General features: G+C 48.6%; 2 protein-coding genes across 2 annotated transcripts in view; one reads left to right on the forward strand and one right to left on the reverse strand.

Annotated features, from left to right (window-relative positions):
• Positions 1 to 26,234, forward strand: part of LOC140185252 (uncharacterized) — a 622,887-nt gene that overhangs the window by 26,657 nt on the left and 569,996 nt on the right. Inside the window, exon 3 of the mRNA XM_072238640.1 lies at positions 21,837 to 21,842. Within this exon, the coding sequence (XP_072094741.1) occupies positions 21,837 to 21,842 (6 nt within the window). The remainder of the gene's footprint in view (positions 1 to 21,836; positions 21,843 to 26,234) is intronic.
• On the reverse strand, positions 59 to 2,092 carry LOC140185499 (probable G-protein coupled receptor 139). The gene is made up of 2 exons (XM_072238832.1): positions 2,026 to 2,092; positions 59 to 966 (listed from the first exon to the last, which is right to left on the reverse strand). The coding sequence occupies exons 1-2, from the start codon at positions 2,090 to 2,092 to the stop codon at positions 59 to 61; spliced, it is 975 nt and encodes a 324-aa protein (XP_072094933.1).

The following is a 26,234-nucleotide window of genomic DNA, read 5'->3' on the forward strand; positions in this document are numbered from 1 at the left end:
GAATGAGAGGAACCAGAGCCCGGGCTGGAGACACACAGCGGCCCGCACTGGCTAGTGCTCAGGACGCCGCTTTATTCATGAACTGAAGCACCGAGGTGACCGGATATTTCACCGCGCCGATCAGCTGCTCCCTGAATTTCGACTGAGTCACCGCGTAAATAAATGTATTCGTGCAGCAGCTGAAATTCCTCAGCAAAACTCCGACATAGTGAAAGATCCATTCGGAATCACTGAAATCAGATCCTTTTCCTGCGACCTGATAATATATGACATTTACAACGTATGTCAGCCACAGGAGGATGAAGTTGCCGGAGAGGGTGAAGAGTAAAACCACAGACCTCCTCCTGCTCTCCATCTCCGGGTCACTGCGGTTCTCCCCCTTGCTCTGACCCTTCAGCCCCTTACGGACCCGACTGGCCACTAAAATGTGCCTGACTGTCAGAGCGTTGAGCAGCAGGATCCCAGCGAAAGGGAGGAGCGGAGTTAAAACCGTATCGAGCCAGTCATATCCCACCCACCCGGGGTCAGTGAAATAATTTTCCTTGATTCTGCAAAACCACGGTACATTGTCAATGATCACGCTGTGTTCAAACGTGAAATATCGTGGAATGTTTTTCAGACAAGACAGTACGCCGGTTGTTGTCAGAACCACAGCCGCATTTTTCCCGGTGCAATATTTTGTTTTCAGCTTCTGGCAGCAAATGGCAACAAACCGATCGAAGGTGAAAGTGACGGTGAACCAGACCGAACAGTCTGTGGCTGCGTACGTCAGTGAATCGATAACACTGCAGACAGGGGTGCTGTCCAGAAAATTCCACGGGAAGTAATACCAATTGATTCGAGACAAAATGACCTCGGTGACAATAGTCAGTAGATCGGCCGCTGCCATGGCCACCAGGTAGCGAGTGGTGCAGGTAGAGAGGCCGCACTTTCCCCGGGACAGGATCACAATCGCCATTAAATTGACTGGAGAGAGAGAGAGAGAGAGAGAGAGAGAGAGAGGTGTGGGGGTGGGGGAGAACCGACCCTAGCATTACTGAACACATTCTCCAGGAATTAAAGAGGGATCGGACTTCAGCTAAAGATCAAGCGTGCCAGAGTCTGTGAACGGCTGCTAATCTAACATCGGACACGGGTCACACTGTCTCTGACCTGCCTTTTTCAGTATGAAGATACGACGATGTGTGAACAATCGTCGAGGATAAAAATAAGCTGTATGAACAACAACGATCGGTGCTGATCCCGATTCCAGTCACTGACGGAGCCGGTTTCACTGATTTAACCGTGACTGACCAGGCCTCCTGAAGCTCAGCGTCTGATTGGACCGAGAAGGGATACAGAGGGGAGCAACGCACGCGAAATACTGGCGGGACCCAAAAAAAAATCTATCGTTTCGGGGCGAGACCTATCTTCAGGTCGATACAGCGCCCAATTTACGACGGGTCTCAGGAACAACTTGGTAACCAGAGACTGAATGACTCCGTTAACGGATTAATTCTCCAGCACAGTTCAATTCGATAACACGCAGCAGCAGATGCATGGACACTGGTTCAGGTGATCTGTGCCAGACTCCACCGGGAAACGTGAAACACTGGACCAAGGGTTCTGTCTGAATAATAGCTCAGTACAAGTGAACTTCACAATGTAAACCCATCCCAGTCACCCCTTCACGGGGACCCTCCGTTTCCCAGCTGTGGGACAACTCTGGACAAGGTCCCATTAAAAGCCTTCCAGTTACACCGTCCAGGAGAACTGCTCGCCCCGGTACTGGGACAAATCTGGACAAGATAATATTAAAGGCAAAAACAAAGTTCAGGTCGATCCCCTGAGTTAGAGGAGAGACCGGGGATTCGTTCATCTTGTCATTAAATATGAAATAATCAGGATGTTGAATTGATAGGATAAATATCTTTGACGGATATCTATGCAAAGATCATCAACTTGGAAGCTTGTCGATTGATCATAAACAGGTTCACACCGGTTAACACACGGAAATACCAAACATAAACTGCTCTGCTCACTCACCAGGAACTCCAGTGACGGCAATGAGCAGGTACAATGTTCTCTGCACACTGTAGTACCGTTTCAACATTGCCGACATTTCCCCTGCGCAGCAATGTGTCCCCCTGTGCCTCAGGCGGTCTATTGGAATGAAATGTTGAAGCACCACATGTCCCGGGTTTATAAACACCATCTAGCGACCCCACAGGGACAGACTTCAACATATTGTATAATAAAACTCCTTAACTTATTTAGAAACCTATTACATCAGACAGGTGCCATCCCCGCGGTGACAGGTTGTGATTAATTTAGTGAATTAATTTTTAGACCACTTGTGTGAGTTAATTTGTCCCAGTAACAGCATCAGAACCTTCGAGGTGTCTTATCAATAGCATTTGCTTCCACTGTAAATATGTACTTCAGGAAAATGGAAATCATTTATCAAATACAGAATATTGAAATAAAGTCTGTAAAATTGCATTGAATCGCCCACTATTGCCATTCTCGTCAACGGTATAAACTCTTGATGTAGTTGGTGTTTTTGTGGACTCGACCTAGAGGGTCCTTTGTAAGCTGTCTGTGTGTGGTGACATGAATAACCACTTTCCGATCCATGAAACCTTCCAACTACTTCACTGACTTAGTCATAGTCAGAACATTTGGGGCCTCGTCCCGAAACTACCCCTGACCCTACCGCATGGCCATAAAACTCAACAGTCCAGTGGTGGTGGGGTGAGAATTTCTTAATCATATCACCCCACATATGTCAAAGAACATGGCGGAGAGCTGGAAAGGTAGATGAAACTTCCGTTATGTGTCTGTGTGTGTGTGTGTGACTGTGTGTGTGTGTGTGTGTGTGTGTGTGTGTGTGACTGTGTGTGTGTCTGTGTGTGTGACTGTGTGTGTTTTGTGTGTGTGTGTGTGTCTGTGTGTGTGTGCGCGCGCGCGCGCGCGTGTGTGTGTGCGCGCGCGAGTATCTGTATGTGTGTGTATGTGTGTCTGTCTGCGCGAGTGTCTCTGTGTGTGACTGTGTGTGTGTGTGTGTGTCTGTGTGTGTGTGTCTGTGTGTGTGACTGTGTGTGTTGTGTGTGTGTGTCTGTGTGTGTGTGACTGTGTGTGTGTGTGTGTGTGTGTGTTTCTGTGACTGTGCGCGAGTGTCTGTGTGTGTCTGTGTGTGTGACTGTGTGTGTTGTGTCTGTGTGTGTGTGTCTGTGTGTGTGACTGTGTGTGTTGTGTCTGTGTGTGTCTATCTGTGTGTGTCTGTGTGTGTGTCTGAGTGTGTGTCTGTGCGTGTGTGTGACTGTGTGTGTGTGTGTGTGTGTGTGTGTGTGTGTGTGTGTGTGTGTGTGTTTCTGTGTCTGTGTGCGAGAGTGCCTGTGTGTGTGCTTTCACGCACTTTCAAATCTTGTGCATCCCCAATCTGCGCGCACCGCTAAAACTCTGCAACCCCCACATTCAAATTAGATTCTCCAAGTAACAGTGACTTCAAACACTTCACATCATGGCTGCCTGAACCATAAATTCAAATTGCATTTATTGCTAATGTTTGTACGAATGAAAGAACCTTGATATTCGTCACAGCCCCAAATCAGCAGGCACCCCGACATACACATTGGATTATACCAAATCCTTTCGCACTCCAAATTCCATATGCACACCACGTTCGCCGATAAACGCCTAAATTTACGGAGATACCCAAATCTGTGTGCACCCCCAAGTTAACAGACACCACAAAACGCCGACACCAAATCTGACACACCCCAACTCGGTGCGCATCTCCAAGTCTGCCGGCAATACCAAATGTGTGTGAAGCCTTCAATTTGCCAAAACCTCCAAATCCCGAGATTCGTGTGCATCCCCAAACCCAAAGACGCTCCAAATCGGCTGGTATCACCAAATTAATCTGTACCCCCAAATACTCGTAAACTTCACTAAATCTGCATGCACCGCTAAATTCATGTTGATTGGCGTATTCTAAACATCCGCCTACATCAGAGCGCATCCCCAAATCACTATGGACCGCCAAATCCGTGTGCGCTCGCAAATTAGAGCATGATCCCAAATCATTGTGAACCTCAATTCCGTGCGCAACCTAAAACCGATGACTCCGAAATATGCACATCAGTACCCAGAGGAAGAAAAATTTCAAACAGGTTACAAAATAAATGCTTCTACCTTAAAAGATTAGTAAGAAAAACAGTTCAAAGTTCAATGACATCCTAAATCTGTCGGCACACCAAAGTCTCACACATCCTCAACTCCGTGTGCAATCCCATATTCTTCGACCCTTCCTAAATCAGTGCACATCTCCAAATCCATGTGCAGTCCCCTAAAATGCAAGGCTAAATTCAAAGTTGAGGACACCCCAAATCCAAGTGCAGCCACAAATCTACCAATACACGTAGAATTGTGTCCAGCCGCTAATCAGTGGGTACACCAACAAACCTATGTACTTACATGGAGCACCCAAATTAACTGACAGCTCGAAATCTGTGTGCAGCTCCAAATCTAGCAGCGCTCTCAAATCTGTGCGCACCTCCAAATCCATGTGCAAGCCCTTCAGTCATCGAACCCCAGGTTTGCCGACACCTCCCGAGATGTGCACGCATCCCCAAATCGATATGTCGACGCACATCCAACACCCAAAGGGACCCAGAATCATGCGGATCCAAGGCGACCTTGCTTTGTGGATCCAGAATTGTCTTGCACAGAAAAGGCAAAGAGTGGTTGTAGACGGGTCATGTTTTGCATATAGGTCGGTGACCGGTGCTGTGCTTCAGGGATCTTCTCTGGGAGCCCTTCTCTTCGTGATTTTTATAAATTACTTGAAATGAGGAAGTGGAGGGATGGGCTATTAAATTTGCTGATGACACAAAGGATGTCAGTGTTGTGGACAGTGTGAGTGGCTGTCAGAGGTTACAGCGGGACATCGACGGGATACAAAACTGGGCCGAGAGGTGGCAGATGGCGTTCAACCCAGATAAATGTTGTTCAACCCAGATACCATCATTTTGGAAGGTCAAATATGATGGCAGAATATACTATTATTGGTAAGACTGCTGGCAGTGTGAAGGATCAGAGGGATCTTGGGGTCTAAGACCATACAACACTCAAAGTTGCTGCGCAGGTTGACCGTGTGGGTAAGAAGGCATGCGGTGCATTGGCATTCATCAACCGTGGGATCGAGTTTAAGAGCTGAGAGGTAATGTTACAGCTATATCTGACCCTGGTCGGACCACACTTGGAGTACTACATAGCCTCAAGATTCGGGGGTGTAGATTTAGGATGGAGATGAGGAGGAACTTCTTTTTCCCAGAGAGTGATGAATCTGTGGAATTATCTGCCCAATTCGCAGTGGAGGCTACATGAGTAAATATGTTTAAGACAAGTTTGAATAGACGCTTGCATATTGGGGGAATTAAGAGTTGTGGGGGAAATACAGGTAGGCAGAGATGAATCCATGGCCAGCTCAGCCATGATCATATTGAATGGCGGAGCAGGCTCGCCGGGTCAGATAACCTATTTCTGCTACTTCTTCATATGTTCTTATGTTCACAGCCGGGCTTGGGACCGCCTCAGACAGACTTAAAGGGAAAAAAAACAACAACTGATATTTGATCTTTTTCATCTTTATAAATAACTCTCTCTCTGCTACAGAAGCCGAGCCATCCTTGTGTGAGCAGGTCAGAGACACAGGACGGGCACTTGCTGGTGTACATTCCAGAGGTGAGTGGCGAGGACCCCGTCCCATCAGTCTCAGCTTGGTCCTGACGGTTGCAGGGGAGGGGGGGAAGGTGCGTCTGGGACAGTGGGGGAGCAGGCGACGTGCGGAGGAGATCTCGTACTGAATCGCCAACCCACCGCTCGGCCTACAGATGCACAAGTTCCTGCCTGTCGAAGTGCTTGCACTTCTTCACCGAGTCTTCGTGGTGGAGAATCTTCAGGACGCCTACGTGACCGTCTACGACTACTACGAAAATTGTAGGCACCTGGCCCCTCCCCTTTCCCATCCCGAACCACTCACTGCAACCCTGCCAGCGGACACACCTCCTCCCTGTTCCCTGCCCAGAGGTTTCTGCCCCACTGCCCTCTCCCCAGTCCCACTGAATGTCACTCCTTGCCCCTTCAGACCGCTGGGCACCCCTCCCTCCAATCCCTCTCCTTACGCGCTCCATATCCCTCTACACAGCTCCCTCCAATCCCTCTCCTTACGCGCTTCATATCCCTCTACACAGCTCCCTTTGTCCAACACCCTACCCATTCACAAATTCACTCCTCTGCACTCACCCTCTCGCCTCTCCCTCAAACCCTTCGCATCCCGTTCCTCATGTTCTCGAACACTCCATCCACTTGCTCATTGCGTCACATCTTCCCGTCCAATTCCTCCCCACCCGACCCGCCCTCAATCTCCGTCCACTCCTCTGGCTCTATCTCCCCTGATTCTCCGAGCCCGTCGCCCCTCGGTCCCCTCCCTTCTATCACTGCGTCACATACCCCCGTCCAGTTCCTCTCCACCCGACCAGCACCCCCCACCCCATTCTCCGTCCGCTTTTCTGCCCACATCTCCTTGATTCTCCGAGCCCGTCGCCCCTTGGTCCCCTCCATTCGCTCTGCACGCCCATCCCACCCAGCCCCCGGACCCAAAACCATCCCCCGTGCACACCTTTGACCTCCCTGCACTCACACTCTGACAGCTTCTCCTCACCCAGTTCTGCTCAATCACGCCCTTTCATCTCCATTGCCTCCTACCCTCTACTCGCCCCTACTGCCACACCTTCCCCTCCCTCTCCTGCAGACCCCTCCACGCTCCTGAAGAGTGGCGTCTCATGCGGTCCACGCCACTCCCTTTCTCTCCCCTCCCTTCCTCCAGCCCATCTGACTATTGAATCCCTCCCATTTTATCCCCGTCAGATGAGGCCGCCATCGCTGGATACCACTGGCCAGCACCAGGTGAGATCCCGCGGAGACCCTTCCACCGCGAGGGCGATGTGGCGAGTTTGACCGCTCCCCCCCCACCCCGCCCACCGCTGCCCGCGCTTCCCTCCCACCTCCCTGACACCATTCCTCAGGGCTGGATGCGGCCTTCTCCTGTGGGCGTGTTCCTATCCAGGGTCAGCATGCAGAGCGGGTTGGTCATGTATGAGGTCCTCCCACCGTTTACTGAGGCGTGCATTAGAACAAAGGGTATCTGGGAATACAGGTCTACAATTCAGTGAAAGTGGCTTCACGGGTAGATCGGGTCGTATAGAAAGCTTTCGACACATTGACCTTCAAAACACGAAGCACTGAGTGCAGGAGATTGGACGTTATGTTGAAGTTGTAGAACCGTTCAAGAGGCCTCATTTGAAATTCTGGTCAACTACCTGCAGGCGAGATTAACTGAGTGCAGAGACACTTTACAGGGTTGTTAGAAGAAAGACCGTTACAGCGCAGTGCAAGCACTTCGGCCGACAATGTTGCCGGGCCTTGAGGAACTGGGATTTCGGGAAATGTTGAATAGGGTCGGACTTAATTCCCAGGAACGCGGACGACTGAGGTGAGATTCGATCGAAGTATACAGAATTATGAGGGAAATAGATTGGGTAAATGCAAGCAGGCTTTTCCCACTGAGGTTGCGCAAGAATAGAGGTCAAGGATTAAGGGTCAAAGTGAAATGCTTAGGGGGAACATGAGGAGGAACTTCTTCCCTCAGAGGGTGGTGAGCGTGCGGAACCAGCTGCCAGCAGAAGTGTTGGATGCAATTTTGATTTCAACAGTTAAGTTTGGATCAGTATATACAGGTCAGAGGGTTCTGGAGGACTATGGCCCTGGTGCAAATCAGTGGGACTAGACACAGTTACGGTCGGCAAGGACTAGACAGGTTCTTCGCCAGAAGGACAGCAGCAGTCACAGGAGGTGATCACCCGCCGTGTAATTCCGAGGAGACAAAGGTAGAAAATGGTATCCCTCCCTCACACCGTCACGCACCGACAGGTCGGACGCCGGGCTTAAGCCAGCAGTATCCGATCTCCCCATAAACCCACAAGATGGTCAGAGGGAAATGCCGTTTAACAGAGCAACACAACGCAGGCTGAATGGCAGGATTCTCAGCGGTGAGGAAGAGCAGAGACATCTCGGGGTCTACGTCCACAGATCCCTGAAAGTCGTCACGCAAGTTTACAGGGTGTTTAGGAAGGCGTACGTTGTGCTGGGTTTCATTATTCGCGGGGCTGAGCTCAGGAGCCACGAGGTGATGCTGCAGTTCTGCGAAACCCTGGTTAGACACAACTGGGACTATCTTGTTCAGTTCTGGTCGCCTCAGTTATAGGAAGGACGTGCAAGCTTTACAGAGTGTGCACAGCAGATTCGCCAGGATGCTGCCTGGATTAGAGAAAGTGTCTAATGAAGATACGTTGAGCGACCTTTTCCCTTTGGAGCGAAGAAGAAGGAGAGGTGATTTGATAGAGCTTTACAGGATGATAAGAAGCACAGATCAAGTGGATGGTTAGAGACTGTTTTCCGAAACAGAAATGGCCGATTCGAGGGGGCATAGTTTCTCGGTGACCAGAGGGAAATATACGGGGGATGTCAGAGATGGCCACATGGATGACAGAAAACTGCAGGGCTCTGTGGGAGAGAAGGATTGGATTGACCTTAAAATTTTGTCACAACATAGTGGGCCGAAGGACCTGTACTGTGCTATGATGTTTGAACATGGAAAAGTACATCACAGAAACAGACCCTACTCTAAGATTAATCTATGGTATCAATCTAATATCAGTCTAAGGGACCAGGAGGATGATGGACTGATGGGTCGGTGCCTGTGCTGTTCAAGAGGCTGCTAATGTAGCTGCTTCTCCCACCAACCCTGACAGGAAGTTCCACGCACCCACCAATCTCTGTGTGAAAATCCTACCTCTGACATTCCCGCCAGTACTTTCCACTCACATTAGATATCCCCCCCCACCCCAATTTATTGAGCTGGAAAGAGTGCAGGAGATTGTGGAGAATGCTGCTGGCTCTCGAGGGCCAGTGGTATATCAAGGTGATAGGTAGCTTTGGATTTTAATCCATGGCGAGCAGAGGACCGAGGGACGACCTTGCAGGTGCATATTAAATTCCGGGGGCCCTAGATGACGTAGATACTTGCAGTGTTATCCCAGGGAACGGGATCTTCCAAAGGGAGCACTGGCTTCCTGAGAGAAAGGGAGAGATTTAAAAGGGGACTGGAGGGAGATCATTTTCACCCAGAGGGTGGTGAGATTACGGAACGGAATGAGCTGCTAGTGGAAGTACCAGAGACAGGTACATTAACAACATTAAAAGGCCTTCCAATAGAAGCGCCTTTAAAGACGAAAGATGATCTTCGTCCCAAGTACGTCAAACAGAGAGTGAAATGTATCACTGGTGTCAGGGAGGATTGTGCTGGGGCCTGCCGGCAAGCGCCACGCTTCTAGCACCAACGTAACCTGCCCACAGCTTACTAACCCTTGTGGCACAGATCACGCTTAATTTAAACCCCTTCTCTATCGAAAAGCCTGTGGTCCGTGGGAGGAAACCGGGCACACAGAGGAAACCAGCATGGTCATGGAGAGAACCGACAAACTCCTTTCAGAGAGCGGCGGGAATCAAACCTCGGTTGGTGATCGCTGGCCAGGGGAAATGATTGGCATAGACCATCCTGCGTGACTTAAATCCATTGCTTCTATTTCGCAGCGAAGGATGCCACAGGAACGCGACTGCGACGGAAGAGGACGTTTCTCCACAAGGGCTAAGATCAATGTATCAGTAACTTGTAATCACTTCTAATAAATACATTTCTTAATCTATCAGTGTCACGCTGTATCTCTGTACCAAAGCACAGGATCACACAGAGAGTTGTAAAGGTTAAACAAAAATAGGTATTTCATTAACCAAGGAGGCAAGCGAGGTCTTGAATAACTCGGGCAAATCTTCACTGGAGGAGAATCAGGACAGTCAAGAACTTGAGGGGTTGGAACTGCCTCTTTATTTGTTCAGCGGTTTGAACGGGGCACGACTGCGCACGCGCGTGGACGTCAACCGGCGGCAACAGTGGGAAGAGTTTAAAAAGAAGACAGCTTTATACAGCGGGCGACAGAGTAGAGGGAGACAGTGTAGGAAGGTTTTGGCTCAACGGGGCTTCTGCCATAAACGGTCGAGGCGAGGTAGGTTACTTGTGTAGAATACAGACAGAAAGAATGTGTGTGAAGCCGGTTTTCTGTGCTTGGTGTCATATGTGGGAGGTCCTGGAGACTCCCAGCCTCCCAGACGGCCATATCTGCACCAGGTCCGCCCAGCTGCAGCTCCTTAGGGACCGCGTCAGGGAACTGGAGCTGTAGCTCGATGACCTTCGTCTGGTCAGGGACAGTGAGGAGGTGATAGAGCGGAGCTATAGGCAGGTAGTCACTCCGGCGCCTGAGGAGACAGATAAGTGGGTAACAGTCAGGAGAGGGAAGGTAAAGAGCCAAATGCTAGAGAATACCCCAGTGGCTGTCCCCCTTAACAATAAGTAGTCGTGTTTGAGTACTTTTGGGGGAAAAGTCCTACCTGGGGTAAACAACAGTGGTCGAGCCTCTGGCACAGAGTCTGGCCCTGTGGCTCAGAAGGGTAGGAAAATGAAGAGGATGGCAACAGTAAGGGGGTCAAACAGGCGATTCTGTGGACGTAGGAAAGAAACGCGGATGGTAGTTTGCCTCCCAGGTGACAGGGTCCGTGAAGTTTCTGATCGCGTCCACGATATCTTGCAGTGGGAAGGCAACAGCCAGATGTCGTGGTACATATTGGTACCAACCATATAGGTAGGAAAAGGGAGGAGGTCCTGAAAACAGACCACAGGGAGTTAGGAAGGAAGTTGAGAAGCAGGACCTCAAAGTTAGTAATCTCGGGATTACTGCCCGTGTCACGTGATAGTGTGTGCAGGAATCGGATGAGGTAGAGTATAAATGCGTGGCAAGGGGCAGTGATTCCGATTTTTGGATCATTGGGACCTCTTTTGTGAACTGTACAAAAAGACAGGCTGTACTTGAATTCCAGGGGACCAATATTCTGGCAGGGAGGTTTGCTCAGGCTATTGATGAAAGTTTAAACTAGAATTGCCGGGGGGCGGGATGCTGGCAACCGAATTGAACTGACGGAGGAAAGGGAGGTTGGTTGACAAATAGAGAAAGATAGACAGATAGACGTAATTTGTTGATCCTGAGGGAAACTGGGTTTCGTTAGAGTTGCGCCACCAAGAATAGAGTATAAATGTAGCAATATAAAACCATAAATAATTAAATAATAATATGTAAATTATGCCAGATGGAAATAAGTCCAGGACCAGCCTATTGGCTCAGGGTGTCTGACCCTCTAAGGGAGAGGTTGTAAAGTTTGATGGCCACAGGCAGGAATGACTTCCTATGACGCTCTGTGCTGCATCCCCGTGGAATGAGTCTCTGGCTGAATGTACTCCTGTGCCCAACCAATACATTACGTAGTGGATGGGAGACATTGTCCTAGATGACATGCAACTTGGACAGCATCCTCTTTTCAGACACGATCGTCAGAGAGTCCAGTTCCATCCCCACATCACTGGCCTTACGAATGAGTTTGTTGATTCTCTTGGTGTCTGCTACCCTCAGCCTGCTGCCCCAGAACACAACAGCAAACATGATAGCACTGGCCACCACAGACTCGTAGAACATCCTCAGCATCGTCCGACAGATGTTAAAGAACCTCAGCCTCCTCAGGAAATGGAGACGGCTCTGACCTTTCTTGTAGACAGCCTTAGTGTTCTTTGACCAGTCCATTTTATTGTCATTCGTATCCCCAGGTATTTGTAATCCTCCACCATGTCCACACTGACTCCCTGGATGGAAACAGGGGTCACCGGTGCCTCAACCCTCCTCAGGTCCACCACCAGCTCCTTAGTCTTTTTCACATTAAGCTGCAGATAATTCTGCTCACACCATGTGACAATGTTTCCTACCGTAGCCCTGTACTCAGCCTCATCTCCCTTGCTGATGCATTCAACTATGGCAGAGTCATCAGAAAACTTCTGAAGATGGCAAGGCTCTGTGCAGTAGTTGAAGTCCGAGGTGTAGATGGTGAAGAGGAAGGCAGACAAGACAGTCCCCTGTGGAGCCCCAGTGCTGCTGGTCACTCTGTCGGACACACAGTGTTGCAAGCACACGTACTGTGGTCTGCCAGTCAGGTAATCAAGAATCCATGACACCAGGGATGGTGCAGGGCGGATGGTGTTGAACACACCGGAGAAGACAAAAAACATGACCCTCACAGTGCTCGATGGCTTGTCCAGGTAGGCGTAGACACGGTTCAGCAGGTAGACGATGGCATCCTCAACTCCTAGTCGGGGCTGGTAGGCGAACTGGAGGGGATCTAAGTGTGGCCTGACCATAGGCCGGTGCTGCTCCAGAACAAGTCTCTATAGGGTCTTCATGATGTCGGAGGTCAATGCCACCGGTCTGTAGTCATTGAGACCACTGGGGCGCGGCGTCTTCGGCACAAGGACGAGGCAGGACGTCTTTCACAGCACAGGAACCCTCTGGAGACTCAGGCTCAGGGTCTCTATCTTCTCAGATAGAGAAGAGACGCGCTCTGATCGAAATTTGAGATGTATCTATCTTAAAGCGAGGAGTATTATGAATAATACGGATGAGCTTAGGGCGTGATCAGCACTTGGAGCTATGATGTTGAGGCCATTACAGAGACTGGGATGGTTCAGGGGGAGGAAATCAAGTGCCAGGCTTGAGATGTTTCAGAAAGGATATGTAGGGAGGCAAAAGAGGTGGGGGCGTGGCACTGTTGATCAGGGATGGTGTCACAGCTGCAAAAAAGGAGGATGTCAGGGAGGGGTTGTCTACAGAATATCAATTGGTGAAAGTTAGGAATAGGAAGGAGTCAATAAGTGGACTGTTTTTTTATTGAGCACCCGAAAGTAACAGGCCATCGAGGAGCAGATAGGGAGACAGATTCCGCAAAGGTGTAATGGTGATACGGTTGTTGTGGTGGGATATTTACCATTGATTGGCATCTCCATAGAGTGAGGGGTTTACATAGGGTGGAGCTTGCCAGGTGTGTTCAGGAAGGTTTCTTGACACAATATGTAGAAAAGTCTACAAGAGGAGAGGTTGTACTTGATCTACAATTGGAAAATGAACCTGGTCAGGTGTCAGGTCTCTCAGTGGGATAACTTTTTGGAGATAGTGATCACAATTCTATCTCCTTTACTTGTGCCTTGGAGAGGGATAGGAAATACAAGTTAGGGGAAATTTGAGGCCATCAGGCAAGAAATTGGAAGCATAAATTGGAAACAGATGTTCTCAGGGAAACGTACGGAAGAAATGTGGCAAATGTTCAAATGTAGAAAGCGGCCAGTGCGTGAGTGGCCCAGTGAAGGAGTGGAGCTTTGAGGCTTTGACTCGAAAGATTCTGGCTGTTTTGGCGGTTGGTCTGTGCAATCAAGTCAATCAAAATTTGAATTGATCAGCAGAAACCCGTTGATTAGACAATCAAGATTTGAATAGCTCAGACTCAGCAAAAAGCAGCTGATTGGGCAGTCGAGGTCAGGTGACCAAACATTTTGAAAAGCTCAAACAGATACATAGAGGGATAGCTCAAGCGAATAGGCCAGTGCATGAGTGGGCCAGTGACGGAGTGGAGATTTGAGGCTTTGACTCGAGAGGCTTCGACGAGAAGAGGCGGAGGACAAGCTAGCTCGCAGTTAGTTTTTAAAATGTCTCCTGAGACGGTGATGTGCCTCTCATGTGAGATGTGGCAGTCTTGGGGGAATTCCCCTCTCCCGCAGAGTCACATCTGCCAGAAGTGCATACGGCTGGGCGATCTGGAAGACTGTGCAAGGAATCTGGAGCAGCAGCTGGATGACCTTCGATTCATAATGGAGAATGAGGCAGTCACAGATGAGAGCTACAGGGAGGTAGTCACACCTAGGCTGTCGGAAGCAGGTCGTTGGGTGACAGTCAGAAGGAGGAAAGCGAAGGTGAGCAGACAGGTAGTGCCGAGCACCCCTGAATAATGAGTTCACCGTCCTGGATACTGTTGGCCGTAACTACCGACCAAGTGTGAGACACGGTGACAGGGCCTCCGGCACTGAGTCTGACCCTGTGGTGCAGAAGGGTGGGACGGAGAAGAGGAGAGCTGTCGTCATTGGAGACTCTATAGTCAGGGGAGCAGACAGCAGATTTTGTGGACGTGAGAAGGACACCCGCATGGTTTGTTGTCTCCTGGGTGTCAGGGTCCGGGATGTCTCTGACCGGGTGCGTGAAATCCTGGTATGAGAGGGAAAGCAACCAGAAGTCGTGATACATGTTGGGACCAACGACATAGGCAGGAAGAGGGATGAGGTCCTGAAGTGTGAGTTTCGGGGCTGAAGAAAAGGACCTCAAGGGTGGCGTTCTCAGAATTGCTGCCAGTGCTACGTGACAGTGATAGTAAGAATTGCAGGAGATGGCAGTTGAATGCGTGGCTGAGAAATTGGTGCGGGGAGCAGGGTTTCAGATTTTTAGATCATTGGGATCTCTTCTGGGGAAGGTGAGGCCAGTACAGATTGGATGGGTTGCACCTGAACGCGAGGGGGAGCAATATCCTTGCAGGTAGGTTTGCTAGCATGGTTCGGGACGGTTTAAACTAATTTGCGACGGGGATGGGGCCCGGAGCGATAGAGCAGTGAACGAAGTGCTTGGAGTAAAGCTAGATCTAACATACAGAGAGGCTTTGAGGAAAGAGAAGCAGAATAAACGTTGTAAAGACAGTAAGGTAGAAGGGCTGAAATGTGTGTACCTCAATGCAAGAAGCATCAGGAACAAAGGTGATGAACTGAGAGTTTGGATACATACATGGAAATATGATGTAGTGGCCATTACAGAGACTTGGCTGGCACCAGGGCAGGAATGGATTCTCAATATTCCTGGATTTCAGTGCTTTAAAAGGGATAGAGAGGGCAGAAAAAGGGGAGAAGGGGTGGCATTGCTGGTCAGGGATACTATTACAGCTACAGAAATGGTGGGTAATGTAGCAGGATCCTCTTTTGAGTCAATATGGGTGGAAGTCAGGAACAGGAAGGGAGCAGTTACCCTGTTGGGGGTATTTTATAGGCCCCCTGGTAGCAGTGGAGATCCAGAGGAGCGGATTGGGAGGGAGATTTTGAAAAGGCGCAGAAATAACAGGGTTGTTATCATGGGTGACTTTAACTTCACTAATATTCATTGGCACCTTATTAGTTCCAAGGGTTTAGATGGGGCAGAGTTTGTTAAGTGTGTCCAAGACGGATCCCTGTCACAGTATGTGGACAGGCCGACGAGGGGGAATGCCATATTAGATCGAGTTCTAGGTAATGAACCGGGTCAGGTCACAGATCTCTCAGTGGGTGAGAATCTGGGGGACAGTGACCACCGCTCCCTGGCCTTTAGCATTATCATGGAAAAGGATAGAATCAGAGAGGACAGGAAACTTTTTAATTGGGGAAGGGCGAATTATGAGGCTATAAGGCTAGAACTTGCGGGTGTGAATTGGGATGATGTTTTTGCAGGGAAATGTACTATGGACACGTGGTCGAGGCTTAGAGGTCGCTTGCAGGATGTTAGGGATAAATTTGTCCCGGTAAGGAAGATAAAGAATGGTAGGGTGAAGGAACCATGGGTGACAAGTGAGGTGGAAAATCTAGCCAGGTGGAAGAAGGCAGCATACATGAGGTTTAAGAAGCAAAGATCTGATGGGTCTACTGAGGAATATAGGGAAATAAGAAAGGAGCTTAAGAAGGGGCTGAGAAGAGCAAGAAGGGGGCATGAGAAGGCCTTGGCGAATAGGGTAAAGGAAAACCCCAAAGCATTCTTCAATTATGTGAAGAACAAAAGGATGACAGGAGTGAAGGTAGGACCGATTAGTGATAAAGCTGGGAAGATGTGCCTGGAGGCTGTGGAAGTGAGGGTGGTCCTCAATGAATACTTCTCTTCGGTATTGACCAATGAGAGGGATCTTGATGATGGTGAGGACAATATGAGTGAGGTTGATGTTCTGGAGCATGTTGATATTAAGGGAGAGCAGGTGTTGGATTTGTTAAAATACATTAGGACGGATAAGTCCCCGGGGCCTGATGGAATATTCCCCAGGCTGCTCCATAGGCGAGGGGAGAGATTGCTGAGCCTCTGGCTAGGATCTTTATGTCCTCGTTGTCCACGGGAATGGTACCGGAGGATTAGAGGGAGGTGAATGTTGTCCCCTTGTTCAAAAAAAGGTAGTAGGCATAGTCCGGGTCATTATAGACCATTGAGCCTTACGTCTGCGGTGGGAAAGCTGTTGGAAAAGATTCTTAGAGATAGGATCTATGGGTATTTAGAGAATCATGGTCTGATCAGGGACAGTCAGCATGGCTTTGTGAAGGGCACATAATGTCTAATAAGGCTGATAGAGTTCTTTGAGGAGGTAACCAGGCATATAGATAAGGGTAGTGCAGTGGATATGATCTATATGGATTTCAGTAAGGCATTTGACAAGGTTCCACACGGTAGGCTTATTCAGAAAGTCAGAAGGCAGGGGATCCAGTGAAGTTTGTCCAGGTTAATTCAGAATTGGCTTGCCTGCAGAAGGCAGAGGGTCGTGGTGGCGGGAGTACATTCAGCTTGGAGGATTATGACGAGTGGTGTCCTACAAGGATCTGTTCTGGCACCTCTCCTTTTCGTGATTTTTATTAACGACCTGGATGTTGGGGTAGAAGGGTGGGTTGGCAAGTTTGCAGACGACACAAAGGTTGGTGGTGTTGTAGATAGCGTAGAGGATTGGAAAAGGTTGCAGAGAGACATTGTTGGGATGCAGAAGTGTGCTGAGAAGTGGCAGATGGAGTTCAACCCGGAGAATTGTGAGGTGGTACACTTTGGAAAGACAAACTTCAAGGCTGAGTACAAAGTAAATGGCAGGATACTGGGTAGTGTGGAGGAGCAGAGTGATCTGGCGGTACATGTCCACAGATGCCTGAAAATTGCCTCACAGGTAGATAGGGTAGTTAAGAAAGCTTATGGGGTGTTAGCTTTCATAAGTCGAGGGATAGAATTTAAGAGTCGCGATGTAATGATGCAGCTTTGTAAAACTCTGATTAGGCCACACTTGGAGTATTGTGTCCACTTCTGGTCGCCTCACTGTAGGAAGGATGGTGAAGCAATGGAAAGGGTACAGAGGAGAATTGCCAGTTTGCTGCCTGGTTTGGAGAGTATGCATTATGATCAGAGAGTAAGGGAGCTAAGGCTGTACTCTTTGGAGAGAAGGAGAATGAGAGGAGACATGATAGAGCTGTACAAGATAATAAGAGGAATAGATAGAGTGGATAGCCAGCGCCTCTTCCCCAGGGCACCACTGCTCAATACAAGAGGACATGGCTTTAAGGTAAGGGGTGGGAAGTTCAAGGGGGATATTGGAGGAAGGTTTTATACTCAGAGTGTGGTTGGTGCGTGGAATGCACTGCCCAGTCAGTGGTGGAGGCAGATACAATACTGAAGTTTAAGAGACTACTGAACAGGTATATGGATGAATATAAGTTGGGGGCTTATATGGGAGGCAGGGTTTGAGGGTCGGCACAACATTGTGGGCCGAGGGGCCTGCACTGTGCTGTACTATTCTATGTCGATGTTCTATGTTTTTAGTTGGAATTTGCCTGGAGTTTTCCACAAGCTGAGGTCAGGCCCCCAGGAAGTTGTGACTGGGACGGGTTTACATTGAATTCACTGGTTCTGAGGTATTTTTCAGAGTGAATCTCTGGTCTTGTGTTTCAAGTGTCCGGTGGTGTATGTCACGGTCAGAGTCCTCTGTCAATTGGTCAATAATTGTGTTCCATTACGTGAACCAAGGATCTGCTGACGTGTGTTAGAATTCTTTCAGCAACGTAGTCACTGAGTCTCAGGTTGCTAAGTTGTCCCTACTTTCCCTCTTAGACCGGCCGTAAACTGGGGCACAGCTTCGTACTCGAGAGGGTCTCGCCGCGGAATGCTGAGTGTTTGCTCATTTCAATGGATGCTGCCTAACATGCTGAGTTCCTCCAGCATTTGATGTGCGCTCTGCGTTCCTCCTCGGCTGCTTCCAGATACAGTCACGGTTAAATCATTGAAACCGGACCCATCAGTAATTGGAATCGGGATCAGCATTGATCATTTCTACAGCTCGATTTTACTCCCAAAGTTAATCCACATATCATCTTAGCTTCACACTGAAGAAGGCACGTCAGAGACAGCGTGACCCGTTCTGATGTTAGAGCTTCATAAAATCCCAGTTCATGCGTTTGCTGCCTTGACTGATGACGGACAGAGCCAGCTACCTAATAAACCAGCTATATAAGGGGAATTAATGAGCTGGCTGTCACGGTCTTTTCCCCTGAGTCGTGTAGCCGAAAACCTCAGGGCACAGGTTTAAGGTGAAAGGGGAACTGGAAAGGGCATCTGAGGACAAACGCTTCACCCCGAGGGTTCTCCATGTATAACCTGCAAGAAAATGTGGTTCGGACAGGTACGTGCGTGTGTATTTGGGGTTGCACACTTATTTCGGTGAATAGGCTGATTTGGGAGCGGAGAGTCAGCGGGTTTGCGAATGCACGTGGAATTGTCATTACGCTTGGATATCGGGTGCTTGTGTACTTGAGTCTGCACACGGATTCGGGGGTGCGCGTGGATATTAGATTGTGCACGGATTACGGCAGTGAGTAAATTTGGGGTATCAGCGGGTTTGGGGAGCACGTCGGTTTGTCAGAGCGTGCGGATCTGTCTACAATCTCCCATCATTTTCCTAAGCTCCAGGGAAAAAAACTCCTAACCTACTCAACCTTTCCCTACAACTCAGGCGCTCAATTCCCAGCAACATTCCTGTAAATTCTCTCTGCACTCTTTCAGTCCTATTAATATTTCCCTCTAGGTAGGTAACAAAGGCTACACAAATGAGGCTCGCCACATCTGACACAGTTTCGACATACCATACCATGTCTGTACTCAGAACTTCGATTTATGAATGTCAATGTGCCAGAAGCTCTCTATATCACCCTGTCTACCTGTGACGCCACAGTCAAGTCATTATGAATCTGTATTCCCAGAATCCCCTCTCCTACCGTATTCCCCGTTGCCCAAATGTTCACCTGATTTGTCCACTCAAAGTGTAACATCTCACACTAGTTTGCATTAAAATTCATCTGCAATGTTTCAGCCCATTTTTCCATCTGTTCCAAATCCCCTGGCAAACTTTGATGGCCTTTCTGTTTGTCTATAATTCAACACAATCTGTTTGAAATCCACAAATTGTATCCAGTGTATCACATTAACATTCAGTTTGTTGATATGGATGACAAACGACAACATCTCTGCGCCTCTCCACTGCTCACAGGCTTCCAGTCAGAGAGGAACCAACTATTTCCACACTCTGCCTCATCCAATTTACTACCTCATTCTGAATGCCGAGCTACGGAACCTCTGAACCAAGGGAGCTTGTCAATGGCCTTGCTAAATTACCTGTAGACCACATCCACTGCCTTTCTTCCATCAGATTTCTCAGTAAGCACCTCTAAAGACTCTGTAAGATTGGGTAGACATGGACGTACCACACAAAGCCATATTGACTATCCTTAATCAGTCATTGGCTCTCTAATTACGTATATAGCCGGTTCCTTAGAATAACTTCCAATAGCTTTCCGACTAAATATTTGTTGAGAGTTTCGCTCAGTGCTAACAATCCGGACTGGCCAAACAGAATAGTCACAGAAAGAGCAATGAAGAATCCTCCAGCATTCGTGTGCGCCGGTATTCCTCTGTCTCCACCAGGAACTTGCAGAGCTCACTAGTGAAACCGAGTGGAAGCGACTGACACGATAATAGAAGTTGTGACCACCGCCAGGACCAACACTAAAACTGGTTTCAGCCAAGAGCCAAGAGAGTTGGAGAAGCTTCATCACTGTTCTAAGCTCCTCATCCTTCGACACCCACAAACAGGCCGATACCTATATATCCATGCACACTCCATATCTCCCACAATCCGAATCTATCAGCATCCGCAAGAGCGCACACATCCTTATCGGGTGATACCCCAAATCCACATCAGATTATCCCAGGGCAAGAATCAGAACAAAGTGATCTGGAAATGGAGGCTGCAAGCACCGTCTTTTAAAATGGCCTCCTCCATCTTCAAGCACATGGCAAGAGCGAAGTTAAAAGTTCAAAGTATATTTATAATCAACGTATGTATAAATTGTACAATTTTGATATTCATCACAACCCAGGATCTGCTGACACCCCCGAATCTGCGCTCATCTCCAAATACGCGTACGCCCCTCTCATGCTCCTTCAACCTACCTCCTCTCACCTTCAATGCATGCCCTCTGGTATTAGTCATTTCAACCCTGGAAAACGGATACATTTTGTCAACTCTATCTGTGCCTCTCATAATCTTATAAACCTCCATAAAATATCTCCTCAACTTCCAACGCTCCAGAAGAAACAACCCAAGTTTATCCGAACTCTCGTGATAGCACATGTCCTCTGAACTAGGGCAGCATCCTGGAAAATGTCTTTTGCATCGTCTCCAAAACCGTAACATCCTTCTTATTGTGATCAGAACCTGTCCAATACTCCGGATGTGGCATAACCAGAGTTTTATACAGGTGCAGCATAGTATCATGACTTTTGGACTCAATTTCTAGTCTACCAAAAGCATAAATTCCAGAAGCCTTCGTAACCACCACATCAACCTGTACAGCCACTTTCAACGAGATATTGGTTTGGATCCCAAGATCTCTTTGAATAGCAACACTGATAAGGATCTTGCCTTTAACAATGTGTTATCTCCTTGCATTTATCGTAGATAACTCCCACCTGCCATTGCTCAGCCCTTATCTACAACTGATATATACCATTCTGTATTCGTTGCCAGTCTTCTGCACAATCCAAAGCTCCACATATCTTGGTATAATCGGTATATTTACCAACCCACCCATTTGCATCTTCATCCAGGTCATTTATATGCATCACAAACAGCAGAGCTCCCAGTACAGATCCCTACAGAACACCTCTGATTACAGGATTCCGGCTCCAATAAGTCGCTTCGTACACTACACTCTGTCTTCTGTGTGTAAACCTATAATTTTATTCAGAGACTCGTGGATGGCTGGTAAGGTGGTAGAAGGAAATACATGAGAGGTCCTGAAGAGACGCTTTGGATCGGCAAATGGATGTCAGGAAGTTGAGGGATATGAACATGGTGTTGTAGGAAGGATTAGTATTTGGGAGTTTTGATTTGCTTTCGAGCTGGTTCGGCACAGCATTGTGGGCCGAATGGCCTGTTCCTGACTGTACTCTTCCATGTTCCATGTGTCGAGTAAAACATAAACCATTTGTCTGTTCCCACCTGCTCACCACAGTGTAATAGTTATGTTGGGTTTATGTGGGCAGAGGGAAAACCTTTTCTTTCTCCCCAGGCCTCCTGCCCATGATCCTCTCATATCCATTTTGCCAATCGACTGTCCAGCTGTTGGCTCCATCTCTCCTCTTCCTGTCTTCTGCTATCATTTCGGATCTCCCCCTCCCCCTCCCCCTTTCAAATCTCTTACTAGCTCTTCTTTCAGTTAGTCCTGACGAATGGTCTCGGCCCGAAATGTCGACTCTACCTCTTCCTCGAGATGCTGCCTGGCCTGCTGCGTTCACCAGTAACTTTTATATGTGTTGCTGGAAAATCTTCGCTCTTGTGCTTCTTGATTTCGTCTCTCGATATTCAGTGTCACTCAACCCTGCCACTTTGCTCTGGCCCACATTTGACCACTGTCTTATTGGGATCTTCCTCGTCTTCACACAAATTTTCAGGTTTATGTTTACGAATGTGCTGAGGTGATAGGATTACGACTTGTGATTGAAGTGGAGGATGATATTGGATTGTAGGGTATGAGTGTCGTGGTGTGGGTTAGGTTTTATGTGGGTGTGTAGGAGGGGAGTAAGTGTTAGTTTATGGGTAAGGTTGGGAGATGAAGATGCAGCCTCCACGTGGGGAGAGAGCGGGGTGGGTGAGACCTTGTATAAAGTGAGCTTGATCGTGGGGCTGTGGCCAACTTTAGTTGGGCTGCCGTCCGGGATATTTGGATTGTGTGCACTTGGACGTTAGTATTAGCGTTAATGGTAAGGTTGGGGATGCACATCTGAGGCTGGGGGAGACAGGGTTGCGGAGTTTAGTTTCGGGCGGAATGAGGGGCTCTGGCAGATAGGGTTGTGAAAAAAAAAATCTGGCCCACTCCTTTCATTAAACTGGTCTAACAACATTTGTCTTAATTAACCTGGTGTGTATTCGAACGCGTCATCAGTAATGTAAAGTGGAGTCTTAGGGTAATTCAGGTCCTTAATCAGTAGACATCTGCACCAGGGCGACCCAGCAGGGTTGATCAGGCCAGGCTTGTGATAGTCCCATGGATAAAGATAATGAAAACCATGTCATCTCTAGTTTAACGTGTTTCAGACTTATTAATCTGATTTTATTTAACGAATTAGATAGAAAAATGCTTAGAAGCCTAGTAATACTTCATCTCAAAGTGAGATGTAATTTTCCCTATTTTAAATTTACAGTAATCTTCATTTTCCATCTGGGTGTGTGGGATCGCCTTTTTTAAATTGACAGGGTTTACTGGAGCTTCAGTGTCACTGCACCCTGTCAATTAGAGTTTAGTGGTGATTTGTTTTCTCTGGCTCCAGCTTAACTAATAGGATCCCTCTCGCCTTCTTGCCTTCTCACGAGCATTTTCACGGGCGTTTCGTGCACCAGGAAAATGAAGAACATGTCACTGTTTGGCTTGGTTGTGATAATGCGGGTAGTGAGAAAATCATCGCTCTTGTCCTTCTTGATCTCTTCACCCGAGATTCAGTATCACGCAATCCTGCCACTTTCCTCTGGCCCATGCATGAGAGTTAGTTCAGATTAGGATTTAGAGACCGTAAGACCATAAGATATAGGAACAGAAGTAGGACATTTGTCCCATCGAGTCGGCTCCCCCATTAAATTATGGATGATGCAATTCTTCCAGTCATCCCCACACCCCTGCCTTCTTCCCATGCCCTTTGATGCCCTGGCTAATAAAAACCTATCTATCTCTGCCTTAAATGCACCCAATGTCCTGCCGCTCGAGGCAACAATTTCCACCCCCCGGCTAAAGCAATTTCTCCGCATTGCTATTCTAAATGGACGTCCCACAACCCTGAAGTCGTGCCTTCATGTTCTGGACTCCCTTACTATGGGGGGAAAAAACTTTGTTATATCTAATCTGTTCAGGCCTTTTAAAAGTTGTAATGTTTCTATGAGATACCTCCTCATTCTCCTGAACTCCAGCGAATACAGGCCAAGAGCTGCCAGACGTTCCTCATACGGTAAACCGTTCATTCCTGGAATCATTCTCGGGAATACTCTCTAAACCCTCTCCAATGTCAGTATAACATTTCTAATATAAGGAGCCGAAACTGCACACAATACTCTAAGTGTGGTCTGAGGAATGCCTTGTAGAGCATCAACATCGCAGCCCTGTTCTTATATTCTGTGCCTGCAGAAATGAATGCCAACGTTCCATTTGCCTTATTTAGCACCCACTCAACCTCGAGGTTAACCTTTAGGGTATCCTGCACAAGGACTCAAAGTCCCATTGCATCTCCTCATTTTCAATTCCCTCCCCATCTAAATAATAGTCTGCCCGTTTATTTCTTCCACCGAAGTGTATGGCCATACACTTTCCAACATTGTGTTTCATTTGCCACTTCTTTGCCCATTCCCTTAAACTATCTATGTCTCTTAGGGAGACTTAAGGTACAGGGATCTGCGGATTTAGATTTCAGATTATGATTTATGGTCAGGCATGTGAAGTGTTTCAGGTCTCATTTCCGTTTCGGGACGGGAATGTGGCTGGGATGGACGTCATATTATGCTTAAGATCAGGGATGTGGGAGGTAACGGTCAGATTGGCGATAGGGTACATGGTTGTGGTGGGCTAGCTGTCTGGTTAGCGTTTATGGAAAGGGAAGAGTGGTGCTGGAGGTCAGATTAGATTAGGGTTTAGGTTCAGAAATGTGAGGTGTTGATCGTCAGATTAAGGTTAGGGGCAGTGATGAAGGGATTTAGAATTCAGTTTAGGATTTATGGAATGGGATGTTTGAAAGTTAGTTTTCATATTAGGATAAGGGGCGGTAATGTAGGAAGTTACAGTGCAGATTAGGATTCGGGGGTTGGGATGGGATTGTCATAAGGGTGGCGGTGGGAGCGGACCGAAATGCCAGACACAGACACTGAAGTAATAGGATCAGGACTCGGAGTGTAAAGAAAGCAAGGGAAGTGGGGAAGAAAGGACGCTGACATTGACGCAGGCCCTGGACGAGACTAGGATGCAGGGGCCTGCGCTAGGACATGGACAAGAAACACTGAACCCGAACAAGGAACTAGGAACAAGGAGCCTAGACTAGTGACACGGAACTCCAGAACCAGAGGCTGGACAAGGACCCAAAACCTGGGTCTTGACGCGGAACCGAAAGCCAGGTCAAGGCAAGGACTCGGGACGAGGATCTTGGCAAGGAACGGACGTGTCTACAGAACAGGAGGTGGAACTCCTGCACAGGACGAGGCACATGGACAGGCCGAAAACGCAAAGCCTTGACATGGACAGAACGAATCTCTCTGACGTGGCTCGGACATGACAAGGTTCTTGGACGTGGCTCGGAAAGGACGAGAGACACCTAGACAGGACGAGGGAACCCCAGCACCGGACTGGGCGAGCTACTCCTGGGCTGGACAAGGCACAGGGACAAGACGAGAACATGAACCCCTGAGTTGGTCGAGGGAGAACAGGAACGCAGAGCCTTGGTCAAGGGAGAAGAGGAACGCAGAGCATAGAGCCTTGGTCTTGGCAGACAGAAACGCAGAATACAGAGCCTTGGTCTTGGCAGACAGAAACGCAGAATACAGAGCCTTGGTCTTGGCAGACAGAAACGCAGAATACAGAGCCTTGGTCTTGGCAGACAGAAACGCAGGATAGAGAGCCTTGGACTTGGCAGACAGGAACGCAGAAAACAAAGCCGAGACGGTTCCATGGGAAAAGGACGTAGGGCCGGGACTCATACACAGAAATCTGAACACGTCGAGACAGATCCAAACACTAGGTAGCCGAAAACGGCCGGACCTACGTCGCGAAGGCGTGGACACAGAGACGGGTGCTAGCACAAGGTCGCGGCAAACGGCCGGACCTGCCTAACGAAGGTGTGGACACAGTATCAATTCCCAACACTAGGTAGCGGGAAACGGCCGGAACTACCAGTTGAGGTGTGGATACAGAGACGGTTCTAAACAACGAAAGGCAGTTCCTTATCTAGTCACGGCAAAGTTCCGGTCTTGTTTTGGCGCTAGAACTTGACAGCGATACAGGCAAGGACGCAGGCGAGGTTGCAGCCAATTCTTCAGGGACAAGTCTTCAGGCAGAGGGTGCAGGCAAGGCTTCAGGCAGAGGTTGCAAGCTGGGCTTCAGGCAGAAGGCTGCAGGCTGGCATTCAGGAAGAGGCTGCAGGCAAGGCTTCAGAAGGAAGAGGAAGGGAAGGGAAGGGAACAGATCAGCCACTGAAGCTGAACCCAGGAGCTTATTACGTAGCCAACCGAAAATGAGAAATCCTGTTCCTCAATAAGGCCAACAGCAGGACAAGGGAAAACCGGAAAACCTGGAATCAGGGTCGATGGACCGGACCGTGAACAGGAATGTGGACTTCATGGACCGGACCATGGCGTATCCCCCCATATAGGAGCCTCCTGGGTACCGAACAGGCTCTCCAGGGCAAAAGACAACACGGGAGGGTGGGTCGGGGGGCATTCAACAGGAGGGAACCCAGGATTGCAAGAGTAAAATGACCGTGTCTGTATTGCTGGGTTCATATTTGACTGGACTGTTCTAACATAAGGGAGGCGCTGGGAGCGGACCCAAATGCGAGACAGAGACACAGAAGTACTAGGAAAAGAACTCGGAGTGTTAAGCAAGCAAGGGAAGTGGGAAAGAAAGGACGCTGGACATTGACACAGTCCCTGAACGAGAGTAGGATGCAGGGCCTGGGATAGGACATGGACAAGAAACGCGGAAATCGGACAAGGAACTAGAAACAAGGAGCCTGGACCAGTGACACGGAACGTCGGAACCAGAGCCCGGACAAGAATCCAGAAACTGGGTCTTGGTTGGGATTTGGAACCTGGGTCTTGAC

Source organism: Mobula birostris, chromosome 20 (assembly GCF_030028105.1).
Source record: "Mobula birostris isolate sMobBir1 chromosome 20, sMobBir1.hap1, whole genome shotgun sequence".
Lineage (NCBI taxonomy): Eukaryota > Metazoa > Chordata > Chondrichthyes > Myliobatiformes > Myliobatidae > Mobula > Mobula birostris.

Bases quoted from the DNA above. Each gene is read 5' to 3' on its own strand.
- LOC140185499 (XM_072238832.1), bottom strand. From the start codon at position 2,092: ATGTTGAAACGGTACTACAGTGTGCAGAGAACATTGTACCTGCTCATT. The intron at 967-2,025 runs GTGAGTGAGCAG...CTCTCTCTCCAG, and splicing joins TGCCGTCACTGGAGTTCCTG to TCAATTTAATGGCGATTGTG.